This window comes from Vulpes lagopus, chromosome 11, assembly GCF_018345385.1.
Source record: "Vulpes lagopus strain Blue_001 chromosome 11, ASM1834538v1, whole genome shotgun sequence".
Lineage (NCBI taxonomy): Eukaryota > Metazoa > Chordata > Mammalia > Carnivora > Canidae > Vulpes > Vulpes lagopus.
The window spans coordinates 77,668,412-77,689,677 of NC_054834.1; the positions used below are offsets into that span (position 1 = coordinate 77,668,412).

General features: G+C 51.8%; 2 protein-coding genes across 2 annotated transcripts; both read left to right on the plus strand.

Annotated features, from left to right (window-relative positions):
* Positions 1–1,199: 1,199 nt before the first annotated feature.
* INTS5 (integrator complex subunit 5) lies at positions 1,200–6,430 on the plus strand. The gene is made up of 2 exons (XM_041722503.1): positions 1,200–1,335; positions 3,287–6,430. Exons 1-2 carry the CDS (start codon positions 1,256–1,258, stop codon positions 6,261–6,263), a joined length of 3,057 nt encoding a protein of 1,018 aa, XP_041578437.1. The 5' UTR covers positions 1,200–1,255; the 3' UTR covers positions 6,264–6,430.
* Positions 6,431–6,560: 130 nt separating this feature from the next.
* GANAB (glucosidase II alpha subunit) lies at positions 6,561–21,023 on the plus strand. The gene is given in 23 exon segments (XM_041722450.1): positions 6,561–6,738; positions 9,466–9,570; positions 9,717–9,825; positions 10,067–10,194; positions 11,034–11,213; positions 11,681–11,746; positions 12,560–12,629; positions 12,798–12,885; positions 12,973–13,069; positions 13,319–13,499; positions 14,087–14,240; positions 14,454–14,689; positions 14,771–14,897; positions 15,003–15,082; positions 15,545–15,688; positions 15,789–15,885; positions 16,197–16,298; positions 16,477–16,720; positions 19,039–19,103; positions 19,299–19,337; positions 19,340–19,374; positions 19,483–19,557; positions 20,937–21,023. Coding segments are annotated over 23 exon segments (2,547 nt in total). The 5' UTR covers positions 6,561–6,700.
* Positions 21,024–21,266: the final 243 nt, after the last annotated feature.

Below are 21,266 nucleotides of genomic sequence, written 5' to 3' on the forward strand. Positions count from 1 at the left end.
TTTCATCTCTGCACTTGTAAATATGTATGTGTGTATCTTTTTTTTTTTTTTTTTTTTTGAGATTTTATTTATTTATTCACGAGAGACAACAGAGACAGAGAGGCAGAGACACAGGCAGAGGGAGAAGCAGGCTCCGTCCAGGGAGCCTGACGGGGGATTCCATCCGGAGTCTCCAGGATCACGCCCTGGACTGAAGGTGGCGCTAAACCGCTGAGCCACCGGGGCTGCCCTGTATCTTTGTTGTTGACTCATGTGAAAATCCATTGCAGATGAGATTTTACCCTTAAGAACATTCATTTATATAGCCAAACTACTATTGTCACACCTAACATATTTAACGTTGGCTATTGGGGATGCCTGGGTGGCTCAGCGGTTGAGCATCTGACTTTGGCCCAGGGGGTGATCCCAGAGTCCCGGGATTGAGTCCCACATCGGGCTCCCTGCGTGGAACCTGCTTGTCTCTCTCTCATTGCTGTAGAACTTATCTAGTTTAAAAATCTTTTACAGGTCAAAAGTTGAGGTTCTGAGGTGGATACCAGTTTGAGGCAATCCTAGGAGCAGAAATTGTCTCTATTGTTCTAGAACAGATCTTGCTAGTAAGTGGCATGGCTGGGTGGCTCAATGGTTGAGCGTCTGCCTTTGGCCCAGGGTGTGATCCCGGGGGCTGGGATGGAGTCCCGCATAGGGCTCCTTGTGGGGAGAGTGCTTCTCCCTCTGCCGACTCTCTGTGTCTCTCATGAATAACTAACTATCGAGAGAGAGAGAGAGAGAGAGAGAGAGAGAGAGAGAGGCAGAGACACAGGCAGAGGGAGAGAAGCAGGTTCCACTGAGCCACCCAGGCGCCCCTGTTTACTTATATTTGATGTATTTAATAGGATCACTATTTATTGATGAAAATGTTTCCTAGTGCTTCATTTTTTAAAACCTCGTGAATTGAACACTTTGTATTTTTGGCTTTCGGCAAAATAAATTCGGCCGTGAATAGCCGCAGCTAGCTGTAGTTTGTGTGTCAAAGGCCCTTTGGAGGAACAACAACAACGAAAGGTTTCACTGAGGCCGGAACGGCTTCTCATTGTCACTAAGTCCGGGTCGGGGATCCCGACGCGGTCCGGAACCAACGTAGGAGGGTCGCGGACGTCGACGGACCGGTTTCCCGGGGATACACAGTCGCTGGTTCCTTTCGGGCTTCCTGTCAGCGCGCATGCGCTGCCTGCGCTTCGCCGCTCCCGCCTCGGGCTCGGGCTAGGGCTCCGGGATGTCCGCGTTGTGCGACCCTCCCGGGGCCCCAGGGCCTCCCGGGCCTGCCCCGGCCACCCACGGTCCCGCGCCGCTCAGGTAGTTAGAGCCCCTGGCATCTTACCCCCATCGCGCGGCCCTGCGCCGATCCCCAGCCTTCTCGGCAGAAACCCGGATCCTACCTCGAGAACTCGCTTCAGGGTTCTCAGAGATTCCTGGTCGGATCTTCCCAGAACTCAGGGATCGCCTCAGCAGAACTCTGGGCTCCAGTGCCCGCACTCGTGAGCTCTCGGTCCTGCCTGCCCCGGACCCCCAGCGCCTAGATCCCGGCCTTGTTCTCCCAAGAGCTGGGGCTATCAGAACTCTTGGGAGCCCAGCTGTCCTACCCCTTGTAGACTTGAGAGAACCCAGGGTCCCTTGACTTCATGGAGACTCCCTGAGAGCCGGGGCCCAGAAATCCACACAGTGCTTCCCTCTAGCCTTTGCCTTACCCTCCGACTAAGATACCCCCCCTCACCTTAGGATGGTTTATTTGATTATTTATTTAAAGAATCAGAGAGAGCATAGTCTGGAGCCCTATTAGCCCCTAGAGGACTTGGTCTTCTTTGGTAGAAAAGGCAGTAAAAGGAAGGGTACTTTGTCTCTTCCCATAACACTGGCTTCTGAACCTCTGAGGCCAAAGCTCTATGTTTTGGGAGGGGAGGTGTTGAAAGCCAGGCATTACCTTGTCTGTACCCTGGCACACTGAGCATGCCGGGAAGGGGGTTTGTTGATGTGGAGTTTAAGTGCTGGGTGGCGACGATGTTTGCAGAATATGGGAAAAAACAGGTACTAGGGCAGCCCGGGTGGCTCAGCGGTAGCGCCGCCTTTGGCACAGGGTGTGATCCTGGAGACCTGGGATCGAGTCCCATGTCCGGCTCCCTGCATAGAGCCTGCTTCTCCCTCTGCCTGTGTGTCTCTGCCTCTCTCTCTCTCTGTGTGTGTCTCTCATGAATAAATAAATAAAATCTTAAAAAACAAAACAAAACAAAAACAGGTACTAGGAAGCCTTAATGAGGGACAAGTTTGAGCTTAAGATTTTAAGAGCAAGATCCTGGGTGGTTGTGTTTTGTTTGTGGGGAGGGCATCCAGGAGGGCAGCCAGGCTGGAAAGGTGTGTTTTTTGTTTTAAAGATTCTATTTATTCATGAGAGACATAGAGAAGCAGAGACACAGGCAGAGGGAGAAGCAGTCTCCACGCAGGGAGCCCGATGCGGGACTCGATCCCAGGACTCCAGGATCACACCCTGGACCGAAGGCAGGCCCTAAACCGCTGAGCCACCCAGGGATCCCTGGAAAGGTGTTTTTAAAGCAGATGTTATAGCCACACAAGATGCATTTACTTAATTCAGCAAATACTTACGGAGTACTTCCCATATACCAGGCGCTTCAGTAGAAGAGGATTCATTGTTGAAGAGCACAGAAATGGTTACTACCCTCTTGGGACTTCTAGTCTGATTACTTAACTTTGGTTTTCTTTCTTTCTTGCTCTCTCTCTCTTTTTTTTTTTTTTTTTTAAAGATTTTATTTATTCATGAGAGATACAGAGAGAGAGAGTCAGAGACACAGGTAGAGGGAGAAGCAGGCTCCACGCAGGGAGCCCTATGTGGGACTCGATCTTGAGACTCCAGGACCAGGCCCTGGGCTGAAGGCAGGCACTAGCCCCCTGAGCCACCCAGGGATCCCTAACCTTGGTTTTCTTTTCCGTAAAGTGGGATCATACCTTCTTGGGCTGTTGTCTTGATTGAGATAAGACACGTGAAGTACCTAAAGAGCACCTGACATGAGTTACCTAACATTGATATTGTTATTATCGAAAGAAAAATAGGTAGCATTTACTGGGTGATTAGTGTGAACCTGATGTAGCTAGCGTTTATTGCTTCACGTACATTATCTTATGAGGGAGGTACAGTTATCCCTGTTTTACGTAGAAAAACCAAAACTCACTGAGGGAATGTAATGTGCCTAACATCTCCCAACACTCTAAGTCTTCTTCTCTTGCTTCCTTTTAGTGCTCAAGAGCTGTCCCAGGAAATCAAGGCTTTTCTAACTGGTGTGGACCCGATTCTGGGCCACCAGCTCTCTGCCCGGGAACATGCTCGCTGTGGTCTTCTCCTGCTGCGTTCTTTACCACCTGCTCGAGCTGCTGTGCTTGACCACTTGCGAGGTGTCTTTGATGAGAGTGTCCGGGCCCACCTGGCTGCCCTGGATGAGAGCCCTGTGGCTGCCCCCCCTCACCTCCGTCCACCCCCACCCTCCCATGTCCCTGCTGGGGGACCTGGTCTAGAAGATGTGGTGCAGGAAGTACAGCAGGTGCTGTCTGAGTTTATCCGAGCCAACCCGAAGGCCTGGGCACCTGTGATTAGCGCATGGTCCATTGACCTCATGGGGCAACTGAGCAGCACATACTCAGGCCAGCACCAACGTGTGCCCCATGCCACTGGCTCTCTCAATGAATTGCTACAGCTGTGGATGGGCTGTCGGGCCACCCGTACATTGATGGATATCTATGTTCAGTGTCTCTCAGCTCTCATTGGTAGTTGCCCAGATGCCTGCGTGGATGCCTTGCTGGATACCTCTGTCCAGCATTCCCCACACTTTGACTGGGTTGTGGCCCATATTGGCTCCTCTTTTCCTGGCACCATCATCTCCCGAGTTCTCTCCTGTGGCCTTAAGGATTTCTGTGTTCACGGTGGGGCTGGAGGTGGAGCTGGTGGCAGTGGTGGAAGCTCTTCTCAGACCCCCTCTATAGACCCTTTCCCTGGGTCTCCTGCTATCCCCGGGGAGAAACGGGTGCCCAAGATTGCCTCAGTTGTAGGCATTCTAGGGCACCTGGCCTCCCGCCATGGAGACAGCATCCGCCGGGAACTTCTTCGAATGTTCCATGATAGCCTGGCAGGGGGCACTGGGGGCCGGAGTGGGGACCCCTCCCTTCAGGCCACAGTTCCCTTCCTACTGCAGCTGGCGGTCATGTCACCAGCTTTGCTGGGCACAGTCTCTGGAGAGTTGGTGGACTGCCTTAAGCCCCCAGCTGTGCTGAGCCAGCTGCAGCAACACCTGCAGGGATTTCCCCGAGAGGAGCTGGACAACATGCTGAACCTGGCTGTGCACCTGGTAAGCCAGGCCTCGGGGGCAGGTGCCTACCGGCTGTTGCAATTCCTGGTGGACACAGCTATGCCTGCCTCAGTCATTACCACCCAAGGCCTGGCTGTGCCGGACACTGTTCGGGAGGCCTGTGACCGGCTGATCCAGCTGCTGCTGCTGCACCTGCAAAAACTGGTTCATCACCGGGGAGGGTCTCCTGGGGAAGGAGTGCTGGGCCCACCCCCAGCCCCCCGCCCTGTGCCTTTTTTAGATGCGCTAAGAAACAACGTTGGAGAGCTATGTGGAGAAACATTACGATTGGAACGGAAGCGCTTCCTCTGGCAACACCAGCTCCTGGGCCTGCTCTCTGTCTATACTCGACCTAGCTGTGGACCTGAGGCCTTGGGCCATCTCCTGAGCCGGGCCCGAAGCCCTGAAGAGTTGAGTCTGGCCACCCAATTATATGCAGGGCTGGTGGTCAGTCTCTCTGGCCTCCTGCCTCTGGCTTTCCGAAGCTGCCTGGCTCGGGTGCACGCAGGGACTCTGCAGCCTCCCTTCACTGCCCGGTTCCTGCGCAATTTGGCACTGCTAGTGGGGTGGGAACAGCAGGGTGGTGAGGGCCCTGCAGCCCTAGGGGCCCGGTTTGGGGAGTCTGCATCAGCTCATTTGTCTGACCTGGCTCCTCTCCTGCTACATCCTGAGGAGGAAGTAGCTGAAGCTGCTGCCTCCCTCCTGGCCATTTGTCCCTTTCCTCAAGAAGCCCTGTCCCCCTCCCAACTCCTGGGATTGGTGAGAGCTGGAGTACATCGCTTCTTTGCCTCTCTGAGGCTGCATGGCCCCCCAGGAGTGGCTTCTGCCTCTCAGCTTCTTACCCGCCTCTCTCAGACCTCCCCAGCTGGGCTTAAGGCTGTCTTACAGCTGTTAGTTGAGGGAGCCTTACATCGGGGCAACACAGAACTGTTTGGAGGGGAAGTGGATAGAGACGAGACTCTTTCAATTGTCTCAGCTCCTTTGGCTTCTGCCTCCCTTTTGGACACAAACCGGCGTCACACTGCAGCTGTGCCAGGGCCTGGAGGGATTTGGTCAGTTTTCCATGCTGGAGTCATCGGTCGTGGTTTAAAGCCACCCAAGTTTGTCCAGTCTCGCAATCAGCAGGAAGTGATCTATAACACCCAGAGCCTCCTCAGCCTCCTGGTGCACTGCTGCAGTGCCCCTGGGGGTACTGAATGTGGGGGCTGTTGGGGGGCTCCCACCCTGAGCCCGGAGGCAGCCAAAGCAGTGGCAGTGACCTTGGTGGAGAGTGTGTGCCCTGATGCAGCTGGTGCTGAGCTAGCCTGGCCCCCTGAGGAGCATGCCCGGGCCACTGTGGAGCGGGATCTCCGCATTGGCCGGCGCTTTCGGGAACAGCCCCTGCTCTTTGAGCTGTTAAAGCTGGTAGCAGCTGCTCCCCCAGCCCTGTGCTACTGCTCTGTGCTCTTGCGGGGGCTCCTGGCTGCCCTTCTGGGTCACTGGGAAGCCTCTCGACACCCTGATACAGCTCAGTCTCCCTGGCATCTGGAGGCATCCTGCACCCTGGTAGCTGTCATGGCTGAGGGAAGCCTTCTGCCACCAGCGCTAGGTAATATGCACGAGGTATTTAGCCAACTGGCACCTTTTGAAGTGCGTCTGCTGCTGCTCAGTGTCTGGGGCTTTCTCCGGGAGCATGGGCCATTGCCCCAGAAGTTCATCTTCCAGTCAGAGCGTGGGCGCTTCATCCGGGACTTCTCCAGGGAGGGTGGGGGTGAGGGTGGACCCCATCTCGCTGTGCTGCACAGTGTTCTCCACCGCAACATTGACCGCCTGGGCCTTTTCTCTGGCCGTTTCCAGGCTCCTTCACCGTCCACTCTTATTCGGCAGGGGACGTAGCCTTTTCCATGCTTTGGAAGTCAAGGGAGGTTTAGCAGGGAGAGACACAGGGGGCTAAGGTGCTCAGAAAGGTAGAGGTTTCTCTTCAAAACCTTAGCCTAAAGAGCGCTGTCACTTTTTTCCTCTCCCATCATTTTTTCTAAATAAAATTTGCCGAGTTGAGAAAAGCAGAGTCCAGTGCCTCTGTCTGATGCTTAGAGCTGGCAAAGTCGGACAGCGCCTGGCTCTGGACAATCCCGCCCCCGCCCTCAAGCCACGCCCTCGTCCCCGCCGACCGCGGGCATTTATTGTGCGCGCTTTGCCAACGGGACAGCCGGCCGGCCGCTCTCTGGTCGGGCCAATCAGAAGGCCGGAAGGGGCGGGTGCTAAGACACGTGGCTCAACGCGGGCGGGGCGGGGAGGAGAGGCTCGGGGTCAAGGAGCAAACCCGGCACAAGATGGCGGCGGTAGCGGCAGTGGCGGCGCGTAGGAGGCGGTGAGGAGCCCGGAACCCGGGTGCACGCCCGGGACGCCCCCATGTCCCCCAAACCCCATAGCTCTTCTTCCTGTATGCCCTCCTGAGACTCTGTCACCCCTGGCCTCGTGAGCACTCTCTGTCCCTCCGGAGGCGGCCTCAGGCGCTCTCGGTTTTCTCGCTGTAGGTCCGCGCGGCGTTGGGGGCCCTTTTGGGGCTCCCAGCTCCATCCTGGCGGGTCAAGAGGGCCGCAACCGTTCGCTGTCCTTGGCCTTGCCTTCTCTCAGCTGCCCCCTTCCTCCCTTGGCGGCTCGCGACGGTTAACGCTGCCTCCTTCCTGCAGTGCGCGGGGCCATCCGGGCGGGGACGAGACGCGGCCGGGCCTACGGGAACTCAATCCCTTGGCCCTGCGGGCCCCTCAGCAGGGAAGCACCGCGGCCTGCTGTCCCGTCTGCACTACCCTTCTTGCCCTACACCCCCAGGTGTACTCCAGGACCCTGTCCTGCCCTTGTCTTCACGTGGACACCGACTCTGACTTGTTCCGTGTTCACGGTCGCTGGGCTCGGCTGGGACAGGATCCCATAAATTCATGGTCTGCTTGGATGTTGGTGCGCAAACACAGCATGCAATCGAACGGTTTGATCTGCGCTCTCGAGTTTATATTACCGAAAAAACAAAACAAAACAAAAAAACCCTAAACGGTTGGAAACAATCACCAGCGCCACAAAGCGTTTACCTGGACGTAACGGATGTACTGGGGGGGGGGGGGGGGCATGTACTGTCACCAACAGTGAAAAAAAGATTGGACTGTAAACTCTCTGGAAGCCTGTGATCTGAAACAATAAACGGGTGCACCTTACCCTGCGGCTCATTTCTGACTTTGGCTTGTGACCACCTCTTTCTCTGGAGTGTTCAAGTCATCCCTGAGTTCCTAGGGCCTTCCAACAGGTCACATCCGAAAGATCTTTTATAAGTCCTATCCTCATTGGCACTCCTCCGACCCCATTGTATAGATTGTACAAATGGGACTCCAGGAGGTATTTAACTCACTTTACTTTTGATTACTGCCGCTTTGGCCAGGTAGACGGGGTCAGTGATGCAGGGGACCTGCTGCAGTCACTCCTTAGGACCTGGGCCACAAGTCTTGCTATTGAGTTTTCTGGTAGCATTTCTTCTGCTTGTTTTGCTACTAATTATTCCTGCTTGGTCTATCAAAAGATAGTGCCTGGTGTTTTCCTCACTTTTCTGTGTGGCCTGGCTGGCTTGCACATTCTTCTGGAACTGCAGGGCTTACCCTGTTCTGCCCTCTCCTTTCTGGTGATTTTCCTTACCTTTAGCTTTCAAGCAGATACTGAGGCTAATGCTGGATACAACGTATATAGTCTTTAGTTACCTTGTTAGCAGTTTGCAAAGTTTTTAAGACTTAAAAGAAGCCTGCTTTTGTTTTCTCTTCCTATTTGGAACACTTAAGAGTGTGCTCCTGGACAACCCACATCAAGTTGCTGGGAAAGCATGTTTAAAATGCAGATTCCTGGGGTTCAGGAATCTACATTTAATAAACACTGCAGGTAATTCTTAACAGATAAATAAAGTTTGAGAACCTCTGTTTAGGATTTACCCAGAATGGATGAATGTATCTTTCATACTAACTTGTCTAAATAATTGGATTAGTCCCTTGTCTGTCATTTGCTTTTTTTTTTTTTTTTTTCCTTGTCTGTCATTTGATAGCACACTGGGGAAGTGACTTTCCAGTAACCCTGGGGTAATGGTCCTCAGTGAGGCAGACCCTGCTGGTATAGGTAGTGTGCCATATTGTGTGTCATGAAGTACATGGGCCTGGAGTCAGGCAGAGCTGAGTTCAATCTCAGTTTCACTCCTCATTAGCAATTCAGTTTTGGATGGATTCTTAGCCTTTTATGCTTCAGTTTTCCCATCTGGGAAAAACCCCAACCTTACATTCACCAAGAAAACAACAAAAGAAATGAAAACGAGGTAGTGTGTATAAAGAAGTGGTTTTGAATGATGATTGCCCATTAGTGTTGTTTGAGAAGATTTTAAAAACTCTGATGCCCAGGCCCCACTTTGGGCCAATTAGATTAGAATCTGTGGAGGTGAGATTGGCACTTTTCAGAACTGCGGGCAGGGTTGGAAACTAGGGATATAGGCAGGTAGTGGGGCCCGTGGGGGCATGTTAGGGTTCAATACATGTAGCTGTTATTCTTGTTAGGCTTAGGTAGTGATAGTGGTGACTTACTTTGGACATCTAGGAGTGGAAATCAGAGGAACAGGATGCCTACGGTGCTAGGGATGTTGGGACTCTAGGTATTGTGACAACAGGCTACCTGAGGGTACATCTTTAACTTTTCTACTGTACCTCCACTTAATGCCTTGCGTGGAAAGGCATGGCTTGCTTTGTTTCTCTGTTCCTCACTTGGTACCACCACTTCCCCTGGGACTGGCTGTTACTGCTCCTTTCCTCTGAGTAGCTGATGTAACCAGAGTCAATACCAGGGCCTCTGAAGGCCAACCATCCTTTGTCCACTTCCTTTGCCTTTTGAAGGCAAGATGCGAGAATCCTCTCCTCAGGCCAGACACTTTATCCCATGTCCATTCTGCCTTCTCTTCTATTTAACCAGACTCTTTCTCCCCTGTTAGGGTTGTGGTGGAAAGGGGCCTTTCCCCTCTGAAGGTGGGGCCTTTTCTCACCTCTGTGCTGATGGTTCCCTCTTTGTCTTTTTTCCTCCTTAGATCTGGGACAGGTTTGGTATTCACTTGTTTAGGAGTCTTCCTGGGAGTTACCCTTGCTGTGGATAGAAGCAACTTTAAGACCTGTGAAGAGAGTTCCTTCTGCAAGTATGATATTTCTTGGAGAGTGGGGTGGAAGATAGAGTAATGTGGGAGGTGCTGTGGCATATGGGGGGTAACCTGGGGACACTGCAGGTGGTAGAGGGACCTAAGAACATTGAAGAACCTTTCTACCTTCCCATTTCACTTGGCAGGAGGCAACGAAGCTTACGGCCAGGCCTCTCTCCGTACCGAGCCTTGCTGGACTCTCTGCAGCTTGGTCCTGATGCCCTCACAGTCCATCTGATCAATGAGATCACCAAGGTCAGAGGAGAAAAGGAGGAGGCCAGTGGCAGTGGGGAAATGGCTAAGGGGTAATTCGGCAAAGGTGAACCTATAGCCAACATCCTATCCCAGCCATCTAGGGATTTTATGAGGAATTCAGATCTCAGGTCCCTTAGGTAAAGGACTAGAAGCAAGAGAGCTCTAAAGAGGGAGTGGGTTCAGAGGGCTTTCCATGGTGTAGCCCTGTCCCTTCTCCAGATCTAAATCTCTGCCTCCACAGGTAGTGCTGGTGCTGGAGCTCCAGGGGCTTCAAAAGAACATGACTCGCATCAGGATTGATGAACTGGAGCCCCGGCGGCCCCGATACCGGGTGCCAGATGTGTTGGTGGCTGATCCCCCAACGTCTCGGTAAGTTATTCCTGAGAAATATACCCATTTCCACAGTCCTTTTCTCCTTCCCAGTGAACCTTTATCTATTTATTTAAATATTTTATTTAGAGCAGCCCGGGTGGCTCAGCAGTTTAGTGCCACCTTCCGACCAGGGCGTGATCCTGGAGACCTGGGATCCAGTCTCATGTTGGGCTCCCTGCATGGAGCCTGCTTCTCCCTCTTTCTGTGTTTCTGCCTCTCTCTGTGTCTCTCATGAATAAATAAATAAAGTTTAAAAAAAATTCTAAAAAATCTTACTTTAAAATGTTAAGGTATAATTTGTCTGGAGTTGATACAAGTAACTGGTATGAGGTAAGAATTTGGTACCATTTTATTCCTACTCGAGAAATCTATTTTTCTGACTTCACTATTTTTTTTTTTAAAGTGACTTTTTTTTTTTTTAATTTTTATTTATTTACGAGAGTCACAGAGAGAGAGAGAGGCAGAGACACAGGCAGAGGGAGAAGCAGGCTCCATGCACTGGGAGCCCGATGTGGGATTCGATCCTGGGTCTCCAGGATCGCGCCCTGAGCCAAAGGCAAGCGCTAAACCGCTGCGCCACCCAGGGATCCCTCTGACTTCACTATTGAATAATCATCCTTTCCTCACCAAAATGCCGTGCTACCTCTGTTAACATTTTAAAGTTCTAAGTATGCTTGGGTCAGCTGCCAGGCTCTTCTTAGGTTCCTTTGGTCAATCTGTCTCCCCTGGCACTGTCCCCACACTACCTATAGCTCTTAGCAGCCCCCTCTTCTGGAGAGTCCTCACTAGTCTTGGCCTGTTGTGCTTCTTTGTATCCCTTTTGATCTCTTTTCCAGGCTTTCTGTCTCTGGCCGTGATGACAACAGTGTGGAGCTCACGGTGGCTGAGGGACCCTATAAAATCATCTTGACGGCACAGCCATTCCGCCTGGACCTACTAGAGGACCGCAGTCTTCTGCTCAGTGTCAATGCCCGAGGACTCTTGGATTTTGAGCACCAGAGGGCCCCCAGGGTCCCGTGAGTATGGGAGTTTGGATTGGAATGGACGTAGTGTGCAAGAGCCTGGGGATGTGGTGGATTTCACACTGGGTCCCTGGGAGGAGACAGGGTGGCAGGACCACCAGACCAGGTAGGGGCTGGGGGCTGGGAGAAGCTGTTCTCAGGGAAGGTAGGAAGCAGACCCAGTCTCGGTTTCCTCCGTTTCCTGTACAGACCAGGAGGCAAGTCACTTTTGTCCCTGAGCTGTACCCTGGGCACCTCCTCTGGGAGGCCTGCCTGGGTCTGCCTTTCCCTTTTCCCCTTCTCACACCATCACATTTCCCAGGTTTATTTTCTTCCTTTTTTTTTTTTTTTTTTTTGGTTTCCTATCCCCCTACCCCCCCATCTCTGGAAGTTTGTCGACTGAAACTCACTTTTATGTTTCTGTGTTTGTGTTGGTTTTGTGCCTCCTTTTCCCCTTCCCTACCCATCTCCTCCTGCCCCAGTTTCTCGGATAAAGTTAGTCTCACGCTCGGTAGCATTTGGGATAAGATCAAGAACCTTTTCTCTAGGTAAATCCATGGCCACTGGTACTGTATCTGTTCCTCTGCCCTTACCCACCCTTCACTCTGGCCCCCAGGGGAAGGTGTCCCAGACCTTCCCATGCCCTGCCCTTCACTCACCCTTCTTTCCCCAGATATGTGGTATCTGGTCCCTGTTCCCTGTTTCCCTGGCTGGGAGCCCTCTGGGAGAAGGAAGATGACATGCTGGAAGTCCTTGAGGAATGTAGGGAGCTTCTTGCTTTGCCAAGGGGGTGGAGAGATACTGCCTAATGCTGGGGTTTCTGGCTCTCAGCTGGGGTGCCCTGAGGCTCTAGATAGAACTGCTTGACAGCTGCCCTTGAAAGCATTCTTTAGCAGAATCTCTTGTTTGAGTCCCTGCATATATCTGTAGAGGCTTGACCATAGTATGACCCACTTGCTTTGTAAAGCCTTGGTGTCAGGCCAAGAGGCTAAGGCCCAGTGGAAGTAGTTGGGGCCAGAGTCTCTCGGAAGCAGCAGAGCCAGCACTGACATTCCCAGTCCAGGCACTTGAACCATCCTGCCTGTCTGTTCTGGAAGGCAGGCAGAGGCTGATGATTTAGCACCTGTGTGTGGAAGGCATCTCCTGGTAGCATTTACTCGTTTCCCTTTCTCATTTCTCTCCCCGTCTTTTGCACATTAATCCGTTCACTGGGGTCCCTTGCCAAGCTTTAACGTTCAGTCCCTTCCTCCAATGCCTTCGTTCCTTTGGACCCTTGGCTCTCTATTCCCTTACCCCTCCTTCCACTAGCCCCTCGTCCCTGCCCCCTCTGGATTGGAGCAGACAGCTCTCCTACCTTCCAGGCAAGGATCAAAAGACCCAGCTGAGGGCGGTGGGGCCCAGCCCGAGGAAGCACCTGGGGATGGTGACAAGGCAAGTTGGTGGACTGGGTGGCTGGGCACAGGGTTGGCTGGAAGGTTGGAGGGGAAGGGCCCACAGGAAACTTGAGCTCAGTGTCCCCATTGGGGACGGGATTTAGAAAAGGGTCGGGGAAGAGAGAGCTAGTATGTAATTGGAGGTGGTCTGCTTTCCTCCTCACAGCCAGAGGAGACCCAGGGGAAGGCAGAGAAAGATGAGCCAGGAGCCTGGGAGGAGACATTCAAAACTCACTCTGACAGCAAGCCATATGGTGAGGGACTGGGAGAGCCTTGGGCAGGGATGCAGGGACTCTTTGTCAAACAGAAGCTCTGGAGCCCATCTTTTGTTTTCTTGACAGGCCCCACATCTGTGGGTTTGGACTTCTCTCTGCCAGGCATGGAGCATGTGTATGGGATCCCTGAGCATGCAGACAACCTGAGGCTAAAGGTCACTGAGTGAGTCCCATGGTGACATCAAGATATGGGGGGAAAGATGGGTTGGACATTAGGGCTGTGGAGTGGTGGTGTGCAGTTTGGATACTTCAGACAAGCATGGATCACTTCCTGTGGCCAGATCCCCTTTGGGGATCAAAAAATTCTCCTTTGGGAAAGGGCAGGGGGGCCACTTCTTATCACTCACCTGTATCTGTGGGGTGGAGGTTGTGAGTGCCATAGCCTAGGGCCAGTCTGTCTGTCTGCCTGCAGGGGTGGGGAGCCGTATCGCCTCTACAATTTGGATGTATTCCAGTACGAGCTGTACAATCCCATGGCCCTGTATGGGTCTGTGCCTGTGCTCTTGGCACACAGCCCTCATCGAGACCTGGGCATCTTCTGGCTCAATGCTGCAGAGACCTGGGTTGACATATCTTCCAACACTGCAGGGAAGGTGAGCAAGCAGGTGGAGAACAGTACGAGAGTACGTCTTCAGGCCTGAGACAAATGGGTGTGCTAGGGGCATTTACTTTGAAGAAGCTGGTTGGAGGCTCACAGGGATACCTGTTTAGGGACTGGGTGGGAAAAGGAGTCCTGAGCCTTGAGAGCAGCATTTGAGTTCCCTGGTCATTCCCAGAAAACACACATTCATGGAGAAAGTATTGCTCTTTCTACATTTATTGTCAGTACACTTGTTATTGATCAAACGTCTAAGTGCATGGGATATGTTGTTCATTGAGGTAGGAAACGTTCTCATTCTCAGGGTGGAAGACAGATGTTACATAGGTAAGAAGGCAGGGCAAATTCTGTGGTGGGAAGCGTTGAGAAAGAGATGTGGTCACAGGGTAGGGGATGGAGACAGTGCTGTTTTAGATGGTGTGGTCCAGAAAAGCCTTCTTGAAGGGGTGATATCTAACCTTAGCCCAGACAGACTCCTTAGGACCCAGCGGTGTGAGGACTCTGAGGAGAGCGTTGCTGCTTTGTCTCTGGGTCAGGGAAGAAGAGGGTGGGTGTTGGACCTGTGTCTCTGGTCCTCTGTAGACCCTATTTGGGAAGATGCTAGACTACCTACAAGGCTCCGGGGAGACCCCACAGACTGATGTCCGCTGGATGTCAGAGAGTGGCATCATTGATGTATTCCTGCTGCTTGGCCCCTCTGTCTCTGATGTGTTCCGGCAGTATGCCAGTCTCACAGGTATGTGCATCCCCTTGCTGCTAGCCAGCAGCCTCCTTCACTGGCCCTGTCTTCTTGAGAGGGAGGACTGTATTTTCAAGATCTTGTGCCTCAGCCTGCTTCCCAGCCCTGGACCCTTCACTCACTGTCTAGTCGACTTGTCTTCCTCAATTTCTGGGTGTTCCCAGTGGCCCTGGGTTGGGCCTGACCCCATTGTGACCCCCGTGCCTGCAGGGACCCAGGCATTGCCCCCGCTCTTCTCCCTCGGCTACCACCAGAGCCGCTGGAACTACCGGGATGAGGCTGATGTGCTGGAAGTTGATCAGGGCTTCGATGATCATAACCTGCCCTGTGATGTCATCTGGCTGGACATCGAGCATGCTGATGGCAAGCGGTACTTCACCTGGGACCCCAGCCGTTTCCCCCAACCCCTTACCATGCTCCAACACTTGGCCTCCAAGAGACGGAAGGTAAGAGGACTGCGGCCATACTCAGTCTGCTCTGGCACGACAGGCCCGGAGAGATCTGACCACCGCATTCCTTGCCTGCAGTTGGTGACCATCGTGGACCCCCACATCAAGGTGGATTCTGGCTACCGCGTGCACGAAGAGTTACAGAGCCGGGGTCTGTATGTTAAAACCCGGGATGGCTCTGACTACGAAGGCTGGTGCTGGCCAGGTAAGTGGCCCCAGAATTGAGGGAGAGGCTGTTGTGAGGCCAGGGAGATAGGATGGTAGTCATTTTGCTCCTTGGAGGTTGACAGCCACCCTGAACTTGTCCTAGGCGCCGCTGGTTACCCCGACTTTACCAATCCCACGATGAGGGCCTGGTGGGCTAACATGTTCAGCTTTGATAATTATGAGGTATGGAGCCCCTCTCCTACCTGCATCTGTCTTTCCCACCTGGCCTCCCAGACTCCATCGTTCTATGTCAGTCAGCCCTGCTGTGGTCAGTTGCCTGTATTTTTTTTTTTTTTAAGACTTATTTATTTACGGGGTGGGGAGAGCAGGCTTGGGGGAGTGGGATGAAGGGAGGGGCCAAGAGAGACAGACAGGGGAGAAATTCCAACTCTCCACTGAGAGTGGAGCCTGACACAGGACTTGATCCCACCCCTGAGAGCATGACCTGAGCTGATATCAAGAGTCGGTGCTTAACTGACTGAGCTGCTCAGGCGCTCCTGGCCACCTGTATTTATCAGGAGGTCTTCATGATCCTGGGAAGACCCTGAGAGATGCTTCTTTTGGATTCCTAGGAGTTCTCTACTCTTACCATTTGTCTTCCTCCCTTCTGTCCTTCTGTCCCCATTTTCTGCCTTGTCTACTTAGGGCTCAGCTCCCAACCTCTATGTCTGGAATGACATGAACGAACCGTCTGTGTTCAATGGTCCTGAGGTTACCATGCTCAAGGATGCCCAACACTATGGGAGCTGGGAGCACCGAGATGTACATAACATCTACGGCTTCTATGTGGTAAGAGGTTGAGCAAGGAGAACCTGAGGGCTAGGGAATGTGCACGTGACGATGGCAGGCTTCTGCTCCTCACCACCCCTCTTCTCCTGTCCCCATTCAGCACATGGCAACGGCTGATGGGCTGGTGCTGCGCTCTGGGGGCTTAGAGCGCCCCTTTGTCCTGAGCAGGGCTTTCTTCGCTGGCTCCCAACGCTTTGGTAAGATTTGGAGAATAGAGCTGTAGCAGAGTGTGAAGGCCAGATGGGAAGAGTGGTGCACCAAGGCCTGCTTCTCTTAAGAAGTCTGTCCACGCAGCTGTCCCCTGAGAGCAGTACGCTGCATCCTCCCTCACCCCCACCCACACACTTTAAGAGGAGCCAGGGACTTGGGGGGGGTCCTGTCCCCTTTCAAGTGTTGTACATTCTGCCATCTTGGGCAGGACCCTAGGGGCCCTAGAAGAGATGTGGCGGGTCAGAGGATTCAGCTGCCCCTTTGCTGTTGGCAAACTCCATCTCCCTCTTTTTCTTAGGAGCTGTGTGGACAGGGGACAACACTGCTGAATGGGACCATTTGAAGATCTCTATCCCTATGTGTCTCAGCCTGGGGCTGGTGGGACTTTCCTTCTGTGGGGGTGAGAGGGGGAGGAATTTGGGGTCTTGGTTTGGTGGGAGAAGAACAAGGCCGAGGGCACAGGACCCAGGCATGAACAGAGAGAGCCGAGAGTCTAGGGTGGGGTGTGGGGGAGCTACTTAGGCAGAAGCCCTCCTTTACCCTCTTTTCCAACCTGTTTCCTCCCTCCCCTCTCCCAGCGGACGTGGGCGGTTTCTTCAAAAATCCAGAGCCAGAACTGCTTGTGCGCTGGTACCAGATGGGTGCCTACCAGCCATTCTTCCGGGCACATGCACACTTGGACACTGGGCGGCGAGAGCCCTGGCTCTTACCAACTCAGTACCATGACATAATCCGAGATGCCTTGGGCCAGCGATACTCCTTGCTGCCCTTCTGGTACACCCTCTTCTATCAGGCCCATCGTGAAGGCATTCCTGTCATGAGGTGAGGCATTCAGTTGGGTCTGTGTAGAGTAAGCTGAGGGGCTGAGGGATGTGGGGACTGGGCTCCATTTTGGGCCTCTTTGCCACTCACCAGGGCCTTGTAAAGGGGGAAATTCTGGTTTTGAAGTCAAGAGTAAGAGCCTAAATGGGGATGAGGAGCAGTCAACATTACTGGCAGGCATTGTTCCTTACTATCCCCAGAGCCTGAAACAAGGTAGACAAGTATCCTTCTTTCCTTGGAAGCAAGACAGACATGTACACAAATATGCAAATAAGAAAATTGCCTACAGTAATAATCTCTTTTTAAAAAAATAGAACAGGGTAATGGAATTTGGTTCTACAAACCGCTGAGCCACCTGGGCTGCCCTACAAATGGCCTTTTCAAGAAGAAAGATGCATGAGTAGCACCTGGGTGGCTCAGTTGGTTAAGCATCCAACTCTTTTTTTTTTTTTTTTTTAATATTTTATTTATTTATTCATGATAGTCACACACAGAGAGAGAGAGAGAAGCAGAGACACAGGCAGAGGGAGAAGCAGGCTCCATGCAGGGAGCCGGACGTGGGATTTGATCCCGGGTCTCCAGGATCGCACCCGGGCCAAAGGCAGGCGCTAAACTGCTGCGCCACCCAGGGATCCCTTTTTTTTTTTTTTTTTTAAGATTTTATTTATTCATGAGAGAGAGAGAGAGGGAGGCAGACACAGGCAGAGAGAGGAAGCAGGCTTTATGCAGGATACCTGATGTAGGACTCGATCCTGGGACTCCAGAATCATGCTCTGGGCCAAAGACTGGCGCCAAACCGCTGAGCCACCCAGGGATCCCTGAAGCATCCAACTCTTTTATTTATTTATTTATTTATTTATTTATTTATTTATTTATTTATTTATTTATTTATTCATTCATGAGAGACACAAGAGAGAGAGAGGCAGAGGCAGAGACACAGTCAGAGGGGGGAAGCAGGCCCCCTGCAGGGAGCCCAGTGTGGGACTCGATCCCGGGACTCCAGGATCATGCCCTGGGCCAAAGGCAGGCACTAAACTGCTGAGCCACACAGGCGTCCCAGCATCCAACTCTTGATCTCAGCTCAGGTCTTGGTCACAGGGTCGTGAGTTCAAGCATTGGGCTCTATGCTGGGTGTGGGGCTTACTTAAAAGAAGAAAGGGGGATCCCTGGTGGCTCAGCGGTTTAGCGCCTGCCTTTGGCCCAGGGCGTGATCCTGGAGTCCTGGGATTGAGCCCCACATTGGGCTCCCTGCATGGAGCCTGTTTCTCCCTCTGCCTCTCTCTCTCTCTCTCTCTCTCGTGAATAAATAAATAAAATTTTAAAAAAAAGAGGGCATGTGAGATGAGGCCTAATGAGGAAGATGGACTTTTGTGATCTAGAGGAAATAATGTTTCTAGCATAGAAGATAGCAAGTGCACTTGCTAGATAGCTAGTGCACTCTAGACCTTCTCAAGTAGAATTGAGGGCAGCTCCAGTGGCTTAGCGGTTTGGTGCCACCTTCGGCCCGGGACATGATCCTGGAGACCTGGGATCCAGTCCCACGTCGTCTGGCTCCCTGCATGGAGCCTACTTCTCCCACTGCCTCTCTCTCTCTCTCTCTCTCTCTCTCTAATAATTAAATAAAGTCTTTGAAAGAAAAAAAAAACACAAAACACTATTCCATTCAATTCCCTTAAAAAAAAAAAAAAGTGGCATTGAGTTTGTTGTGTTCCAGGAATAGAAAATAGATAGCTAGTGCACTCTAGACGTTGTAAAGTGGAATTGAGGGCAGCTCCGGTGGCTTAGCGGTTTGGTGCCACCTTCAGCCCGGGGCCTGATCCTGGAGACCCGGGATCGAGTCCTAAGTCGCACTCCCTGCATGGGGCCTGCTTCTCCCTCTGCCTCTGCCTGTCTCTCTCTCTCTCTCTCTCTCTCTCTCTCTGTGTGTGTGTGTGTGTGTGTGTCTCTCATGAATAAATGAATAAAATTTAAAAACAAAAAGAAAGAAAGACCAATGTGTCTTGGGGGTAAAGAACCAGAGGGAGGGGTAGGAGATGATGTAGGAAAATCCGACCTGATCTAGGGCAATGAAATGGCCACTGGAAAGTTGGCATGTCAGATAGTTTCAGGAGGAGGTAGGGAAGGAGGAGGAGGTGGATTAGGAAGTTCAATGATTAGACCAAGGGTAGGTTGCATAGCTGTGGCCTACAGCATGATTGATCTGTCTGGCTGCAAGTTCCTGGCTTGGACCCCTGTGCTGTGTTTAACTCCAGTTCGTGGGATAGCATCTTTGACCTCTGCCAAAGAGGTCTTCCTTTCTTGTCTTGCTTCCTTCTTAGGCCCCTGTGGGTACATTATCCTCAGGATGTGACCACCTTCAGTATAGATGATCAGTTCCTGCTTGGTGAGAAATGGAGGCGACAGTTGGGGGTGGGTTGGGATAGGGTTGAGAAGAAGTAAGCACCTGTGGGAGAGATGTCTGTGGATGCCCAGAGAGGGAGGAGTGAGTGAGACCGCTGGCACAAGGTGGCAGGTGCTTTGGTGCTCCGTGTCTGAGAACTGATCCCCTCAATTCACAGTTGATTCTCGTTTGTTTTAGGCGATGCATTACTGGTTCACCCTGTATCAGACTCCGGGGCTATGGCGTGCAGGTTTATCTGCCTGGCCAAGGGGAGGTGAGTTAAGGAAAAAAGGGAAAGGGTGTGTGTGATGGGGAAAGTGGTGAAGGCTGAAGAGGATGAATAGGATGGGCAATGACCTAATCTGTCTCCTGCCACCCACAGGTGTGGTATGACAGTCAGAGTTACCAGAAGCATTATGGTCCCCAGACCCTGTACCTGCCTGTAACCCTAAGCAGTGTGAGTATGCCTGGCCCAGCTGTTAGCTCTATCTGCCTGTAAGTCTCCAGAAGGAGTAACTGTGTTCCTATCATAAATAAATAAAAACTTAAAAAAAAAAAAAAACGAGGGGCAGGGGCAGCGGGGTGGCTCAGCGGTTTAGCGCGCTTTCAGCCAGGGCCAGATCCTGGAGATCTGGGATCGAGTCCCACGTCGGGCTTCCTGCATGGGGCCTGCTTCTCCCTCTGCCTCTGCCTGTCTCTCTCTCTCTCTCTGTGTGTGTGTGTGTGTGTGTGTGTCTCTCATGAATAAATGAATAAAATTTAAAAACAAAAAGAAAGAAAGACCAATGTGTCTTGGGGGTAAAGAACCAGAGGGAGGGGTAGGAGATGATGTAGGAAAATCCGACCTGATCTAGGGCAATGAAATGGCCACTGGAAAGTTGGCATGTCAGATAGTTTCAGGAGGAGGTAGGGAAGGAGGAGGAGGTGTACTGGTTTTGGAGACAGGTACCTAGAAGGCACACAGAAAACTCCATAGTGGCGGTTTCATGTTTTGTGGACCTTGGTTACTTGTCCGTAAAATGGGGACAATACCACCTGTTCAGGACTAGAGTGAGGAATGAGTGAGGACGCCCAGAGCACAGGCCGGGCACAGAGAAGTCCCAGATTTCATTCATTCATGAAACAAGCATTTGTAGCCATGGCGTCCCGTGGCCGACGGATGAATGAATGAAAATGAGGAAATTGGGATCCCCGGGTGGCTCAGCGGTTTAGCGCGCTTTCAGCCAGGGCCAGATCCTGGAGATCTGGGATCGAGTCCCACGTCGGGCTTCCTGCATGGGGCCTGCTTCTCCCTCTGCCTCTGCCTGTCTCTCTCTCTCTCTGTGTGTGTGTGTGTGTGTGTGTGTGTGTGTGTGTGTGTGTGTGTGTGTGTGTGTGTGTGTGTGTGTGTGTGTGTGTGTGTGTGTGTCTCTCATGAATAAATGAATAAAATTTAAAAAAAAAAAAAAAAATAAAAAAAAAAATAAAAAAAAAAATAAAAAAAAAAATAAAAAAAAAAAAAAAAAAATAAAAATTCATCGAATCACGATCACCTGTATTTATTGCTGGGAGAAGGCTGAGGGTGGGGGGAGATGATCATGTGTGCCCAGGGTTGGTGGGAAGCTCTGGGTGAGGGGTGGGGGAAGACTGACTGGGGACAAGGGGGAATATTTGTGGCAATTTTTTTTACTTCCTCTTGGCCCCCAGCTGTGACAGGTTTTGATAAAAGGAGAAACAATAAAGAGATAAACCATAAATAACTGTTGGTGTCCGGATTCTAGTTCTGGCCTGAACCACAGACCCTTAGAAGCCTGAGGGCCTGACATTTTCATCTAGCTTCAGCATAAACCTCATTAGATCTGCAAAATGAGTGAGTACGTCTTCCTCAACTTGCTAGATGCCAATATTTTCATAGAGGAGTCCAGCAAGGCCATCAGATTTTAGGAGGCTTAGTTAACAGTGGTGACCGGAGCTGATGGGGTCCGTCTTGAATAGAAACAGCTTTATAGTCAGATGTTCTCATGAAAAAGGCTGCTTCTCTTTGGCATCACTTTTTAAAATTCCCCATTGTTTCAGTGACAGGAAGTAGATCACTCCATTTTGTAAAGTGACTTATCAGTCTTGAGAGATTATTTTATAAGAAACGAGGTTTTTTTTTTTTTTTTTTTTTTTGGGGGGGGTGGGGTG

Coding starts and splice junctions, on each gene's coding strand:
- INTS5 (XM_041722503.1), top strand. CDS start 1,256: ATGTCCGCGTTGTGCGACCCTCCCGGGGCCCCAGGGCCTCCCGGGCCT. Junction 1,336..3,286: donor CACGGTCCCGCGCCGCTCAG/GTAGTTAGAGCC, acceptor GCTTCCTTTTAG/TGCTCAAGAGCTGTCCCAGG.